The sequence below is a fragment of the Pseudocercospora fijiensis genome, assembly GCF_000340215.1.
Source record: "Pseudocercospora fijiensis CIRAD86 unplaced genomic scaffold MYCFIscaffold_8, whole genome shotgun sequence".
Lineage (NCBI taxonomy): Eukaryota > Fungi > Ascomycota > Dothideomycetes > Mycosphaerellales > Mycosphaerellaceae > Pseudocercospora > Pseudocercospora fijiensis.
The window spans coordinates 2,929,726-2,946,678 of NW_006921539.1; the positions used below are offsets into that span (position 1 = coordinate 2,929,726).

General features: G+C 47.5%; 2 protein-coding genes across 2 annotated transcripts; both read left to right on the forward strand.

The window, feature by feature from the left end:
* Nucleotides 1-3,147: 3,147 nt before the first annotated feature.
* On the forward strand, nucleotides 3,148-8,367 carry MYCFIDRAFT_204881 (uncharacterized protein; the record flags this gene model as incomplete). The annotated part of the gene is made up of 4 exons (XM_007932089.1): nucleotides 3,148-3,208; nucleotides 3,641-4,800; nucleotides 4,930-7,494; nucleotides 7,547-8,367. 4 exons carry the CDS (start codon nucleotides 3,148-3,150, stop codon nucleotides 8,150-8,152), a joined length of 4,392 nt encoding a protein of 1,463 aa, XP_007930280.1. The 3' UTR covers nucleotides 8,153-8,367.
* Nucleotides 8,368-8,872: 505 nt separating this feature from the next.
* On the forward strand, nucleotides 8,873-10,455 carry MYCFIDRAFT_58683 (uncharacterized protein). The gene has a single exon (XM_007931577.1). The coding sequence runs from the start codon at nucleotides 9,022-9,024 to the stop codon at nucleotides 10,087-10,089; it is 1,068 nt and encodes a 355-aa protein (XP_007929768.1). The 5' UTR covers nucleotides 8,873-9,021; the 3' UTR covers nucleotides 10,090-10,455.
* The last annotated feature ends 6,498 nt before the right edge of the window (nucleotides 10,456-16,953 follow it).

Below are 16,953 nucleotides of genomic sequence, written 5' to 3' on the forward strand. Positions count from 1 at the left end.
GGCTCTTACGCGAATAGGCCGTTTAATCGCCGCTTAGGCTTAACGTTAGTCTACGTTAGAAGGTCGCCTTCGTAGTTATAAGTGCGGCTCGGTAGAGACAGTATTATTATTAGACTCTAGGTATAAGTAACGTCGCCGTTATTACTCGTATAAGTATAGCGCTTATAATTGTTAATAATATCGGCGTACGGGTTACTAGTCTTCTTTAAAGTAGAGGTATTATCGGAGGTAAGAAGGCGCTTATCGAAGATACGTTATAGTAGCTTATCGATTAATTACAACTTAACGTCCGACTACTTAGTCTTGCTATTATTATTAAATACAATATAGAAGGCCTTACTATACTTTAATCGATAGATACGCGCCTTATTATAAGCGCTCTACGCCTTATAGAGTATCTTCTAGTATCTATTATTAGCTGCGTCCTTATCTTACTAAGTAAGTTATAAGCGTAATTCGTTAGCCTCGATAGCACCTGCTCGAATAAGCCGATTAGGCTACTCCTTCTGCCGCTTCTTTACTCGCTTAACAAGGCTCGTAGACTAGTATTTGCGCTTGTATTCTTTACCCTTATAGATAGCCGCGTTAACTAACGTATTATATACCTCTTCTACGTACTTTATAGGCGACGAGGAAAATAGATTAAATAGTAATATACCCGGCGGAGCTGCCTTTAGATAAGAACGTCGGAAGTCCTTACGAGCTTATATAGTACTACGAGACGCCTTAATCGTACGAGGGCTAGTCGTAGTATAAAGTAGCTATTCCGGCAATTTAGGGGTTAGTATACGGATTAGCCGAGATAGCAATAAAGGTATGCCTTAAGCAATTATATTCTCGAGGTCCTATAAATAGTAGCGACTATTAGCGTACTACTACCCGTCTAGATCGACAATAGTAGGATTAACTAAACGTTCTCGCTTAACTAATACTAAGTGCTCCTACTAAGCGGCATCCGCTATTACTAGAGATTCTTCGTTGCGGGCTTCTTCCTATAATAACTCGCTCTTAACTACTTGCTAGTTCTAATTATAGTTAGTAGCGCTATACTAATCTCGAATATACTTATAAGGAACCTCCCTATTAATCGGGAATAGGCCTGTCTTACGGAATGCGGCCCTTATATTATAGTTAGTAAATATCCTCGTCCGAATAGCTAAAAGGGCCTCTATAAACTCGGGTATACTAAATTCGCTAACACTACGGTATATAGCCTCTAAGACCGCCTGTCTATGCCTTAATTTATATACCTAGAATAGTATAACGTCGAGTAGCTACATAAAGTGCGAGGTATATAGTTATAGGCCCTATAACTAAATTTTGTATCGCTTTGCGAAGGTAGCGAATTCCTTAAAGCAGTAAGAGCCGTAGTTGTCGTATAATAGTACTCTCTACTAGTTTAGGTCGTTAGGTCTCGTCTTCCGCTTAAACTAGTAAATATAGTATATAGTAGTATCGTCTGTTATATAACCGGACTCGTTAATAGTAATTAAGAAGTTGTCCTTACCTAAGAATAAGGGTATAGTAAGCAACTAATATCGTTCTTGCCTTAGGTAGTAGACTCGGAAGTAGCAATAGCGACTTACCTTCCTTCGGCACCTATCGTTCTTAGACTATTATACTTTTAATAATTAACTAATAGTCGATTACGTTACCGTACGCGTTAACGGTCTCGATAACAGTTACGTACGTACGATTAGTATTATACGCAGTCTAGGCGCGCCGCTTTGTGTCTATTATAACGATATACTCGTTACTACTAACCCCGATTCGAAATCTAGTCTTATCGAAGTTCTATATATTCTAAGGCTTTACCCCTAGCCGCGCGACTATCGCTTCGAACCGATTAAACTACGCTCTTATCGTTAAAGGGTTATAGGCCTCTTTATACTATTTCTCGATAGGTTTAGACTTTACCTTACTAAGGCTATATCGAGCTAGGAACCGGTCCGCCTAATCTGCACTAAATAGCGGAATAACAACCTCTTCTAGCGCTACCCTCTTTAGTATATCTATTATAATAACGCCGATAAGCGCTACTAGTACGAATATCCCTATTGCGTCCCTCTCTCGATAATAGTCCGCTAGTACTAATTCCTAAAACTCGTCGAGTTTAGTATTAGTTAGAGCGCGCGATAATAGCGATCTACGGCCTCTTAGTCGCTAATAGACCTGCGAATATAGGTTAGTTACTCTCTTAATCTTATATACCTACTTTATACTAAGCTTAACTAATTTAGCCTATAGTTTACGGTACCTCGAAACGACGCGTTCTACTACCCTTTCTATCCTCTCCGTCTTAGTTAACCGCTTAGTATATATCCGCTTCTTTCCCTTTCTTCTATCCTTTATATATACTATAGCGACAGTCGTATATAATCTATATAGCGCTAGAAAATAAGAGAAAGAGAAGGAATACGAGGATACGCGCTATAACAAGCATTAAGGAATAAGGTAGACGCGCCTGCTAAGAATTATATAAGAAAATAGCGGTAGTAAGGTCTATAGCTACTATATACTCGGACAAGGCTATCTATATAATATTTGGACTCGCGGTTTATAATAGCATCTACCTAGATATCCGAATGGGACTGGAAAGTACGATTATATCGAGATTTACGTGTGGCCTACTAACAAATCGCGATTTTACGTATAGCCCATTTCCCCGCGATCAGCGGGCGTGAAGTAACTGACGAAACCCCGGATACGTCAAGACGGAAAGCGCCCTCGGCCGCACTTTGCACTCGCACTCGGGGAAAGGAACGGTGCGTCTGGTTCTGCAGCGTTGCAGACAACACGCAGTTGGCGCATCGAGCCGAGCGTCGCAGCCCTCGATTGCTCGACGCGACTTGGTGCGCTCGCAAATCTTTTGTCGACGTTCGCGTTCGCCTAGTTGTCCTTTAGTGTTCACGGAGCGCACATTGCTAGCCAGCACGCGTTGTCAGTGACCAGTAACCGACCAACCACCACCACCACCACCACCACCACCACCACCACGAGAGCAGTAGCAACACGACCGCCGCAAGCTGATACTGCCCGAGAGACACACTCCTTCATTGCAAACAAGACCTCGCTGCGGAGACTGTGCGTCGTGCTCAGACGGAACAAAGTACAGGCTCTGGCCTGCAGCACCGAGCACGATGGATCATGCGCGCTGGCCTCATCCGCCCGGCGGGAGCTCGCAGCATGCAAACGAGGGCCAATATGGGTATGTATCTGCTATATCCATCGCAAAGCGTGTCAGCGTATCATCAGTGTGTGAATGCATTCGGCGCGGAGTAGTGCAGAGGGGAAGACAGGCGAACGAACGAGCGAGCTGAGCTTCTTTTTCAAGCTTCGTCCTCAGTTTCTGCTTCCGCCTTGCTTCGCTCTCATCCACAGCTTTCCGCACCTCCTTCTCCGTCCATCACTGACATTGCAAGCCGCAGACCCGCCCATCAATCTCCGCCATCAGGCCTGCCGCACCCCGCAGGTCCCTACTCCTCCTACCAGCCGCACAGCTTGGCCAGTCTCGCGGGACTCAGCCAGAACTCGCCGCGACAACCCACATTGAATCGACCCGAAGACCCGCGATCACAGCCGCCGCCGCCGCCGCCGCCGCCGCAGGGCTCAGCTTTCCCACTGCCTGCTCTCAGCCAAGCTACCGGCCAGCCCTCGGCTGCCGAGCGAGAGCGGGAGCGGGAGCGTGAAAGAGCTCGCGAACTTGACCAGCAGATTCACATCAAGGAGGAAGAAGATCGCCGGCATCGCGAGGAGGAACGGCGACGCATGGAACAAGCGCCGCAACACCAAGCACCGCCAGGTCCGCCTGCGCACTTGCATCAGCCAGTTGCAGTCGGTCCGCGAAACCCCATTCACGGCCCTAACGGACTGCTAGGAAACCCAGCACTGGCAGTCCCTCAGCCACAACCTCTTCACACACTCGGCGCACCCAGCGGACCTGGAAACGTCTTCGCTGGCGGTCCCGTACAGCCCTCGCAACCGCCGAGCGCGTCCCAGCAGCACGCAGGTCTACTTGCGCCGCCATACGGACCAGGTGCGCCTGGCCAGCAACAACAGCAGATGGCACAAGGTCAGCAGGGCCAGGGTCAGCAGCCCATACTGAACGACGCCCTCAGTTACCTCGACCAGGTGAAAGTCCAGTTCGCTGAGCACCCGGATGTGTATAACAGATTCCTGGACATCATGAAGGACTTCAAATCTGGCGCCATCGATACTCCAGGTGTAATCGGCAGAGTCAGTCAACTTTTCGCTGGTAACCCGGAGCTGATCCAAGGTTTCAACACATTCTTGCCTCCTGGGTATAGAATTGAATGCGGCCAGGGTGATGATCCAAATGTCATCCGCGTGACCACTCCAATGGGCACGACAGTCAGCAACATGCCGACCGCGAGACCACTGAGCAGGCAGGACGGGCCACATGATGGCACTAGGCCGACCAATGGCACATTTACACCGCAACCTGGCTCGCACAGCGCACAAATGGCCTATAGCCCAAGTGGCAGACCTGTTGGTCCAGTAGCATCCGCACAACAACACCACCTGTCGCCGCTTGACGCTGCGGCGCGTCAGCGAGAGCAAGAAGCGATGCACGCGATCCAAGAGCGCGGTGTCAACTCACTTCAGAACGCGGTTTCCGCTGCCACTGGAATGGCTGGCATTCGGGCCGGTATCTCGCCTCGTGCGACTCCCCTCCCTGGACAAGGAGACGCAGCAGGAGCCATCGATGGCGCGGGACTTGACAAGCAGCGTGGACCTGTGGAGTTCAACCATGCAATCAGTTATGTTAACAAAATTAAGGTAAGTGAACTTCGTCCTCCGATGGACCCTGGCGTTTGCTCGTCTCCATTGTCGGCTGTGAACAATTCCGCCGAAGCTGGCAAAGTGATGCACGATAAGGCTTTTCGCACTAACAACCACTTCTTCCAGAACCGATTCGCATCCCAACCGGACATCTATAAGCAGTTTCTGGAGATCTTACAGACCTACCAGCGCGAATCGAAGCCTATTCAGGACGTGTACGGCCAAGTCACGCACTTGTTCAAGACTGCACCAGATTTGCTCGAGGATTTCAAACAATTCTTGCCGGAGTCAGCAGCGCAAGCTAAGGCCGCAGAGCGCGCTCGAGCCGAAGCGGAGGTGATGACTTCAAACATGCGCAATGATGGTGCTGGCATCTATGGTGGAAGCCCGATAATCTCGCGTGAGCCACACATGGGTACACCAGGTCAATCCCGCGGACTGCCACCTGTTGGAAACTTTGCGCCTACGCCCGCCTCGACCAAAGACAAGAAGCGACAGCGTGAAGTAGGAAGACAGGGTACTGCGGGTGCAGTTGACGGTGCTCCTGGGCCCAGTCGAGGCCATATCTTCCCGGGTCCACCCACTAAGCGCGCGAAGCACAACAACATGCAGACTGTTCGCCAGAACGAGCAGCCACCAGTATCACCAACACTGGTTCCATCTCTTCCAATGCCTCTCGAGCCGACAACGACTTCCGCCGCGACCGACTCGGAGCTGGCATTTTTCGACAAGGCCAAGAAGGCGATCAGCAACAAGAATGTCTTCAATGAATTCCTCAAGCTTTGCAACTTGTTCAGTCAGGATCTCATTGATCGCGGTACCTTGATGTACAGAGCGCAGGCCTTCATCGGTAGCAACCCGGACCTACTCAAGTGGTTCCGCGACTGGCTGGGATACGATGAGCGCGACATTCTGATTGAGAATAAGCCTCGAGTGCCATCGGGCAGAGTTATGCTCAGCAACTGTCGAGGTCTCGGCCCAAGCTATCGCCTCTTACCCAAGCGAGAGCGGCAGAAGCCATGCAGTGGACGTGACGAGCTGTGCAATTCAGTGCTAAATGACGACTGGGCCTCGCATCCAACTTGGGCTTCGGAGGATTCTGGATTCATCGCGCATAGAAAAAATGTGCATGAAGAAGGTCTGCACAGGATCGAAGAGGAGCGACACGACTACGACTTCAACATCGAAGCGGCTGCTAGGACTGTGCAGCTGCTCGAGCCTATTGCGACACAGCTTCGCCGAATGGACGACCTGGCACAGCGCAACTATCAGCTTCCGCCAGGCTTGGGTGGCCAGAGTGAGACCATCTACAAGCGGATAATCATGAAAATCTACGGTCGCGAGAAGGGTCAAGAGGTCATCAACTCGCTACACCACCAACCTTTCCAAGTCATCCCAGTCCTGCTGAACAGAATTAAGGAGCGCCTTGAGTCCTGGAAGATGGCACAGCGCGAGTGGGAGAAAGTTTGGCGCGAACAGACTCAAAAGATGTTCTGGAAGTCGCTTGATCATCAAGCTGCGCAGGCCAAGCAAATGGACCGCCGCGCCTTTCAGGCAAAGACACTCCAAGGCGAGATCCAGGTTCGCTACGAGGAAATGAAGCGTCAGAGCAACAACTTGCCTGGCGTCATGCGCGAGCCACAGCTGGAATTCAGCATCGTCGACAATGAGGTGCTCGTCGATGCGACGCATCTCATCCTGGTCCACATCGAACAGGTTCAGCTTCAGACCGATCATCCGAAACTTGTGGACTTCATTAAGGACTTCGTGCCTCTCTTCTTCGGTCTGGACAACGCAGCTTTTCGTAAGGAGATCGAGCTTCGGTCAGAGAACAGTGCTCTCGGAGACGAGCTGTTGTCGGGTGGTGAGGAGACTGCATCCATCGGCTCGCGTAAGGGTAACGGTAAGATTGGAGACCTGCGCCGTGCTGCTCTCGATCCCAGCCGTGGTCGCAAGCCGAAGAGAGATGGCGACAGCAACGCCTCAGCGAGTCGTGCTTCTACACCGGATGTCGCCTCGAATATCGATCCAGATGAGATGGCCGTGGAAACCACTGAAGACGTTGAGAACAAGGCGGACGTGTCCACTAACAGATGGTTCGAACACCCTGTCGAGAACAATATTCTAAGTGGCGAGAATGTTAATCCATTGGAGCCACAAGCACGAAATACCTACCGGCTCTGGGCGAACAGCACCATTTACTGTTTCCTGCGCTTGTTCATCATGCTGTACGAGCGTCTACACAAGATCAAGCTCTCTGAGGCGTCGGTACGAAAAGCTATCGATGACGCGAAACAAGTCAAGCCCGCGGTCGAGCTCGGCATTATCGACAAGATTCCGAGTGACTACTTCCAAGACGTCAGTGGTAATACATCATACTACAATCAGATGCTGCTTAAGCTTCAAGATTTCTTGGAAGGCGCCATCGAAATGTCTGAAGTGGAAGAAGTGCTTCGGCGATTTTATCTGCAATCTGGGTACCCACTCTACCCATTCGAGAAGCTAATCAGCACGCTGGCCAAGGATGCCATCCAGGTCATCAACAGCGACAGCAAGGAAAGGTCTGCGGAGATCTTCAATCTCTTTAAGAAGGATCGCGTCAAAGACACCAGCACTGCCCAGCAGCAGACTGACTATCGCAAGTCGGTCGAGAAGATGGTCAAGGATGGAGAGCTCTACCGTGTTGACTTTGTGAGTGATGTCTCAACCAAGATTTCGGAAGCAATGCTAACCATGCGCGCAGGATCAATTGGAGAGCAGAGTGCGAATCTTCGTGACGAAGCGGGACGAGGCCATTGCAGACGATGGACTTACAGCGCTTGACCGCGAGACTCGCTGGCGATACTATATCGCCTCTTACTCTTCGCTGGACGACACCGACGGGGTGGATCAGAGCACTGTGCTCTTGCCCTACGTCAACGACTCTAGCTACAAATCGTTCTTCGGCTCCGATTCTTCGGCGGCGGCGGGCGCGGCTGCTGAGGCACGCCGAGCCAATATTGACGCGCGACGCCGCTTCTTCGAGTCGAGGAATGAGGAAAAGCTCAAGATGCGCATTGCGGTCAACAACTACCGCGCCTTCTTCCAGGCGGAAAGCTATGAGACGTGGACCGTTAACAACGAAGATCGCAATGGCGGCGAGCAGGGCGAGAAGGAGGCGCAAGAGGTCCATGAGCATCGCGAGGAGACGTTGATGGATCGGTTCCTCAACATGAATGCGGCGATGAAGGAGAAGAGTCGCGAGGATGTGGAGAAAGCGAACTCGTCATTCGCAGAAGTGGTGGAGAAGGGCGTTGCTGGCGAGGAGGATGAAGAAGGGAGGTCCAATGAGGATGTTGAGATGGAGTGAAGGGGGGCGTGTCTGCCAATTGCATTCATTTTGGGTTCAAGGGAGCGTGTAGGGGCTGGGCTCTAGAGGATGCAGACGTCGACTCGGGGAGATCGTATATGTTGGCTCAGACGTTGGCGATGGGCTTGAAGTGCCATTTCCATTTGAATTAGGCACATGTCTGAATGAAAGGAATGTTCGACAGTGATGGAGTATTCAGGAGCGCAAGTCCTGTGCAGTGGACGGACGAGTGGTCTCCTAATGGGTTTGTATAACTCTGGATGCACATCTGAGCTCTGCTACGGAGTGATGTCCGTCTCAGAATGGAGTGCCTATGCGCTGCTCGATGTCGAGGTGCTCAGGGAGTGATGTCAAAGGGCCTCGGGAGTCGGGACTTGTGCGGGTCGGAGATGACATGGATGCTTGAGGAAGGAGCGGCCGAGGGGCATTAGAATATTTTTCAGAGGGGCATTATTACTTTTCAAGAGTTGCACCGAGAAGCACGCCTTTCGGCTCGCCATTCTCGATTCTGCCCCCAGCCGCCGCGCCAGCTTACGTGATCGATCTCGTGTTCTGGAAGACTCCCATGTGCAAGTGACATTGACATTACTCCCATCGCCATCGCCATCGCCATCGCCATCGCCATCCCTATCGCTATCGACACATGCACCCACTTCCGTCCGAAGAATAAAATTGCACTTATCTGACACATTTCCCTTCGAGTCGCCAAGCTGTTCTCCTCTGCCTTTCGCCGCGCAGCCTTGCGCCCTCTCCGAAGCAGCATCACTCTCCCTGTCGCCGCACTCGCCGCCCTCTACAAGCCCAATAGCACCAGCATACCGTCGTCTGCTTCTGCACTCAACTCCCCGCTCCTCCAACACACGCGCAACATGCACTCCAAGCTGGTCATAATAGGCTCCGGCCCCGCAGGCCACACTGCCGCCATCTATGCTGCCCGAGCAGATCTGAAGCCCGTCATGTACGAGGGCTTTCTTGCCCTTGGAATTGCTGCTGGCGGACAATTGACCACCACCGATGAGGTCGAAAACTTTCCCGGCTTCAAGATGATCAAGGGCACTACGCTCATGGACCAAATGCGCGCGCAAAGCGAAGAGTGCGGAACAGAAATCATCAGCCAGACTGTTGGCAAGGTCGACCTCAGCCAAAGGCCTTTCAAGTACTGGTTGCACCCCATGGGAGACGATGAGAACTTGGAAGAGGAAACACACACCACCGACAGTATCATCATTGCGACGGGTGCCAAGGCGCGAAGATTGGATCTGCCCGGTGAAGAGAAGTACTGGGGGAATGGCGTGTCGGCATGCGCAGTCTGTGACGGCTCATTGCCAATCTTCCGCGAAAAGCCCTTGGTGGTCATTGGAGGTGGAGATAGTGCGGTAGAAGAGGCCTTGTACCTGACCAAGAAGGCTAGCAAGGTTTACGTCCTCGTGCGAAGAGACCAGCTCCGTGCCAGCAAGACCAATGCACGCAGACTTACCACTCACCCTAAGGTTGAGGTCAAGTGGAATACGCAAGGTGTGGAGATCAAAGGAGACGAAGGTCCGCGAGGACTAATGAAGAGCATGGTCGTCAAGAATAACAAGACTGGCGAGACCGAGGAGATCCAAGCCAATGGACTTTTCTACGCTGTCGGCCACGATCCAGCAACTCAGCTATTCAAGGGACAAGTCAAGATGGATGAGGACAACTACATTATCAACACTCCTGGCACTACAAAGACGAGCGTGGAGGGTGTTTTCGCCGCCGGTGATGTGCAGGACAAGCACTACCGGCAGGCTGTGACATCAGCAGGCACCGGCTGCATGGCCGCGCTCGAGGCTGAGAAGTGGCTTGCCGAGAATGTCGACGACGTTCCGAACGGTGTTGAAGCCGACAACGTGGCGAAGAGACCAATCAATGGTGAAGCGCCCGAATATCGATCGAACCCACTATTGTAAGGCAAGCGGCCCCTAGATTTTGGACCCCAAGAGAGGCTCACATCAAGCTCCCAGGACGGATCGTCCGAACAAGTCAGCATAAAGAGATGCGATACGGAGACTGCATGAGCGTATATACCCTGATAGACTTACAACACCCGCTTCGGATGTTTTTTTGCATGAATTGGTCAGAACGCTGCTCGCGCATTTCAAGCGAAACGGGGACGTCCCCAAATCCTATACCGTTATCTATTGACCTCATTGGATCCAGCTTGAGTCATGACTTCGTGCTAATTTGAACTTTCAGCGGCGAATGTCATGCTCTGCCAGAGTGGGCTGGCGAATACAACATCACATCCTCCAAAGCAAGGAATTCTGTACAGAATACATTTTGCAGTTGCATGGTCAGAGGTAAGAAAAGTACAGCAGTGGAGCTCGAGAGCATTGGGTTGAAACTGAGCTCATCCACTAGCCTTACAACTCCCCTCCACCCTCTCACAACCCCTCGGACAAAGATAACTAGGATCATACTGCCACAAAAAGTAAGGATCCTGTTGGACAAAGGACTCTACATACCTTACCGCAAGCACACATTCTTAGCTATGTGAAAGGGCTTTATTATACGCAGGTATATGAAGCCACTAAAGCCTATAGCTAGAGTTAGTCCTGTATCTCAAAAATAATCAACTTTCCATAGATCCGTCTCATTCGTCAACACCTCCCCAATCAATCTCGTCGAAGTGCCAAGATCGAAAGATTCTCGCATCACCTCCATGCTTCCGATTCGGATCTGTCCCCAACCCTTCTCTATTAGCTTGTCGATGCTTGTCCCGTAGATATATTCTTTGAAGCCCGACCACCGGATTGCTGAAGCACACATGGGACAACTTTCTGCGTTTGTATAGAGACCTAGGGCTTGGAATGCAGATTGGGCTTGGGATGGGGTGTAGTTGTAGGGAGGGTCCTGTGGGTGATGTCAGGACGTTGGTGCAGTTTAGGATTCGGGTAAATGCTCAAATGGGACTCATTGGCATAGTAATTACTGAGATAGGACAACATTGGCAACATTGCCTGGGATTTCTAAAATGGTATAGTTTCATAACATTGGTACATACATTAGTATATTAATTACATATATAGGAATCCATTAATATAGAAATTACTAAAATAGGAAATATTAGCACCTCCTACTCTATCTACGATTTTTCGCATCTATAGGGTACGTAGGCAAATACAGAAATTATTGTATCTATAGTACAGTTGTAAAGGCTTAAGGTTCGTACGGTATACCCTCTATTTCTGTACCCTATCGTTGTCGCCTTAAACAATAAGATAGGTCGCGCATCCTCGCTATATAGGATATCGCGACTACTATACCTAAAAAGCAAAGTAGGATTTCTGTATTATATAAGATAGCGTATATAATGCTAAAATGCTACTTTAGCAAAACGCCTAGGAAAGTAAAGTCCTATACCCCTATCTAGTAAAATTCTAAGTAAAGTAAAGCTAAGTAAAGTCCTTCTATTTAGCTAAGGCATATACTATTATATAATACTAAACATTACGTACGGTAAGGTTTAACAATATAATAGCAACTTCGATAGAATCGAATATTATATCGGGTAGTAGTATATATCTTCTTACGCCCTCTCGACTATATACCCTCTTACCCTTATCTATAACACTACCTTAAATACAAGAACTACGTTAACGGTATAGGAAGTAACAATGCGCTCTAGTACGAAGTCTGTTGCTCGCTAGCAGTCGTAGCGGCTAATTAAGATCGGTATAGCAACCTCTATACTACGCGCCGCGCGCGCCGCTAACTTCCTGCCCGCCTAGGGCACTATAGAGGTCGCCGCTGCGGCGACGCTGCTAGGTCGTCTTCGATCTAGTAAGAAGTTATATATGTCTATCGCTAACCGTACTAAGTATACCGAGAGCAAGACTAACCGATTATAAATAGCCGTCTCGATACGAAGAAGAAGAAGAACGAGGGCTACTAGGCTATTGTTTCGTTTCTGCTAGGGTTCTTAGTCTTAGTGCTAGCGGTATAGCTAGTTTCTCGCTCTAGTAGTCTATATATTTCTACTAGCTCTGCTTTTCCGCATTTTTAAACTAAAAACTATATTTAATATAGTTTACGTAGATCTAGAAGAGATCTCTACGCCTTGCCTGCTCCGGCCCTTGTCTCGTCGTTATAGTATAGTACGTTTATTCTATTCCTATATTATTTAGCGATGTCGCTATTTTCCGTATTTAATAGATAGACGAGCGAAGGTAGAAATTGCCGCTACCTGCTAGATATTCGGTCGGGCCCGTCGCGAGGTCGAGGTTCTATATTAGCCTCGAGATTCCGCATTTCTGTATCTAGTATAGGGACTAGCGGATACAGAAATTCGAGTTAGAATTAGTCTTTAGGTTCCGAATTACCCTCGAGGTTGCGAATTTCTATATTCGGTAGAATAACTAGTCGATATAGAAATTAAAGCTAGCCTCGAGGTTTAGCCTCGAGGTTTAGCCTCGAGGTTGCGAATTTCTGTATTTAATAGGTCGGCTAGCGGATACGGAAATTAAAACTAGCCTCGAGGTTTAGCCTCGAGGCTCCGAATTAGCCTCGAGGTTGCGAATTTCTATATTTAATATATCGGCTAGCGGATACGGAAATTGAAACTAGCCTCTAGGTTTAGCCTCGAGGTTGCGAGTTTCTATATTTAATAGGTCGGCTAGCGGATACGGAAATTAGTTATCTTCTTAAGGCTTAGGCTCGGATAGTTTGCGAGATCCGGAACTCTAGAAACTCCTTAGACGTCGACTTATTAAGCAGTTAGTATATACCGTTCTATATTTACTCCTCTAGCGGGATACTTGCCGAGTTACTATGTCTACTATACCGGGAATAGTAAATAATTAGGGACGATATCGTAGATTAAACCTACGACTATTATATCGTAGAAAGTTTACCTCGTCTATAATCTATACTATTAAGCTACTACGCGAGCGACAACTGTAAAGGCATATATATATATAAGAATTAATAGTTAGTATCTAATAGCGACGCGAGCCTGCTACTATACTAGTAGGTAAGGTTAGGAGTGCAGTCCCTCCTCTGCTTAGTTATTAGTAAATATCCTTTACCTAGAGGATTCAAATACTACGTAAAACCTCGGGCTTCGGCCTAGAACCCTAGGGGGTATCGCGCTTCCTTAAACATTAGTTCTAAAGCCCTCGGGCACAGCGTCGTAAGAGCTCTATTCCGAGATACCTATATTAGATTAGGAGGTCTAATATTGTTAGACTAAGGTAACCCTACTTCGGCTAAAGTACCGCGTTAAAGTGAATTTACCCCTTACTAGAAAATCGAGAATAGTATAAGCCTAGCCTCTAGCTGCGATCGAGTTTCTATAGCCTCCTATAAAACTTAGACTTCTAGGCGGCAGAGGATGAGTCTTTTACCTTTTACTCCTAAGGTAAGGTAAGTATTTTGCCCTTGCTATAAAGGCTATATAAGTCTCTTATTCTAAGGCAAGCAAGGTTAGTAAGTCTTCTGCTTTTGTCTTGTTACTGTAAGGCAAGGTAAGTTAGTCTCCTACTTCTGCCCTATTACCGGATTAACCTACAAATCTACCTAACCCTCTATATCCTTTTGCTTCTATTTAGAATTTATGCCGTATCTTATACCGATGCCGTGTCTTACACCGATGCCGTGTCTTATACTAATACCGTGTCTTATATCGATGCCGCGTCTTATACCGATACCGCGTCCTTCTACTTCTACTTGTAATTTATAATATCCTTATACCGATGCCGTACCTTATACCGATGCCGTATCCTCCTGCTTTTGCTTCTGCTTGTAATTTATAACATCCTTATACCGATGCCGTACCTTGTGCCGATGCCGTATCCTCCTGCTTTTGCTTCTACTTGTAATTTATAACATCCTTATACCGATGCCGTATCCTTCTGCTTTTGCTTCTGCCTATAATTTATAACATCCTTATACCGATACCGTATCCTTCTGCTTTTACTTCTGCTTGTAATTTATAACATCCTTATACCGATGCCGTGTCCTTCTGCTTTTGCTTCTACTTGTAATTTATAACATCCTCGTACCTAGGCCGTATCCTTCTACTTTTGCTTCTACTTGTAATTTATAACATCCTCGCATCGAGGCTATATCCTTTTGCCTATACCGATACCGTGTCCTTCTGCTTTTGCTTCTGTTTGTAATCTATAACATCCTCGCACCTAGGCTATATCCTTTTGCCTATACCGATGCCGTGTCCTTCTGCTTTTGCTTCTGTTTGTAATTTATAACATCCTCGTACCTAGGCTATATCCTTTTGCCTATACCGAGGCTATATCCTTTTGCTTCTGCTTAGTTGTAATTTATAACATCCTTATACCGAGGCTATATCCTTTTGCCTATACCGAGGCTATATCCTTTTGCTTCTACTTAGTTGTAATTTATAATATCCTTATACCGAGGCTATATCCTTTTGCTTCTGTTTGTAATTTATAGCATCCTCGTACCGAGGCTATATCCCTTTGCTTCTATTTAGTTATAATTTATAACATCCTTATACCGATGCTATAATAAGAGTAAGTTAAAGTTATCTGCTATGTCGGCAGCCGCTACTATAGGCTTCCGGCGGAGTTTAGAAGGAAGCCGATGCCTCTTTATTATACGACTAATTTCGAGAAGCGCGGCTATCCGCTAGCTATACGATATATATATGCTATAGCGACCTATACTCAAATTCCCTAGTTAGTTTCGTAGACAATGTATATAATAGTTTAACCGCTTACCCGGCGGACGGCTCCTCTCGGGGCGTAAGCCCTTTATAAGCATCTTAAACTAGCTCGAGCTAGATGCCTTTATCGGTAGTAACGTTATAGAACCTCTTATCTATATATAGGACGTATCGCTCTATATAGGCGCGTCTGTGTTGCTATCTATATTAACGTACTCGACAAACCTTCGGGTTATATTATTTATACTAAATACGCGGTATGCGATAGCTAGTCCGGTATCTGTATAGTTCTTCGAGGGCTGTAGCAATCGCGTCGAGTAATTCGTGTTGTTTCTATCGACTCCGAGTCTCCGATATAACCGTCGCTAGCGGGTAAGGTATGTCTATCGCTATAGTTCGGTAGGAACGTAGTTGCTAGGCGGTATATACTACGGAGCTACGGGTAGTTATAGTATTAATAGTAATGTTATTCGACGATCTACTAAGTAAGGTCTTGTAAGAGGAAGACTAGCGGCCTTAATGTCCTGCTAAGACCCCGAATCTAGCGATCTATATCTGTCCGACTACCCTACGCGAATTTCTATATTCTATAAATACTACTACGGATACAGAAATTCGTACGGGTTAGTCCGACAAGCACAATACGTTATATAACATACTTACGTAGCAATTAACGATAGCTGTACTAAGTTAGAACTAGATTTTCCGTATTTATAGTAGCCTACTACGGATATAGAAATTCGCGCGAGAACGACTACAGCCTTATAGCCGCCCTTATAGCTTTGCTATAAGCAATAGTTTAACCGCTTACCCGGCGGACGGCTCCTCTCGGGGCGTAAGCCCTATACATCTATTACTAGATACCGTTGTTTCGTAATATCGTTATAAAACCCTTTATCCGAGGTAGGCGGCTATTGCGCGGGGTGTTTCTATATCTATAGTAGCCTACTATAGATATAGAAATTCGCGGGAGAACGGTTAACTATAACTAATAACTCGACTATACCCTTTTAGATACGAGGCTTAATCTGTTACTAAGCCTAGAACCGCCCCTCTCGTAGAGCCTAGTCCGCTAAAATCGCTACTCTAGCGGTGCCTTATTAGAGTCGAATAGACGAGGTCTACGATATTCTTTATTAGTAATAAAGATGTTTATCTCGGTAGTAAGCGCTAGTCGCGTATCTTCGTCTTCCTACTCTCTATATAGAAAGTCGTCGCTATTCGTTGCAATACGCTATCGGCGTATAGCCCGTACCGTCGGGCTTTCTATTACCGGTATCTATATTAGATATTGTTTATATACGCTAGTTATTCTTACGCCGAGACGTCCTACAAACTTATATATATTAGTATATACGTCTTCAACACTGCCCGTTATTACGTCTATATCCTAATCGTCTAGCTCCTCCGACTCGGCTATACTATCTAAGTTAACGCGTAGTAGGCCTGCTATTATGTCGGCGAATGCCCTTTAGAATAAGGACGCTTCCTTATCGTCCGTCGGCTCGGTAGATTATTAACTAGACATCGCCTTATATTAAACGTTTCGTGCCTATATAACCGCCTAGCCTACATTTAGAAAACAACTAAGTAACGCTAGCTAGCTTGATACTATACCGCTATATATATTAACTTAGACCGGGAGTAGCCCTCTTCGCAACTTCTCGACGTATAGCGGCAAAGTAATATCCTCTCGGATTATATTACTATATAGATGCTTGAACTCCTCGATAGTAGTCTTCTTTATAGTCCGCGTACTATAGACTTCCCCTTGCGCCGACTTCGCCTTGCTAGATATATATACTGTAATAAAGTGCTTAAGCTATATCCCTAGGCTTATACTTAGCGAGTCTAGTCGGCGCCGTTCTGTATTCGCTACCTCGTTTGTTACCCTCTTATTGTATATTCGCTTATCCTCCTCTTATTCGGCCTACTCTTATATACGGCGTTCTTTTATAGATATTAGCCGTTCTACTCGTCTAGCTTCTTACGCGCGCGATATACCTTCGCCTTTAGCTATACGTACGTCGAGTTCGCGATCGATTCTCTCTTTCTTAGCCCGTTCCTTCTCGACTAGTAGTTAGTTAGCCTTCGCTTTCTCCTACTATATAACCCCTACTCTTTTTTCTGC

Bases quoted from the DNA above. Each gene is read 5' to 3' on its own strand.
- MYCFIDRAFT_58683 (XM_007931577.1), top strand. From the start codon at position 9,022: ATGCACTCCAAGCTGGTCATAATAGGCTCCGGCCCCGCAGGCCACACT.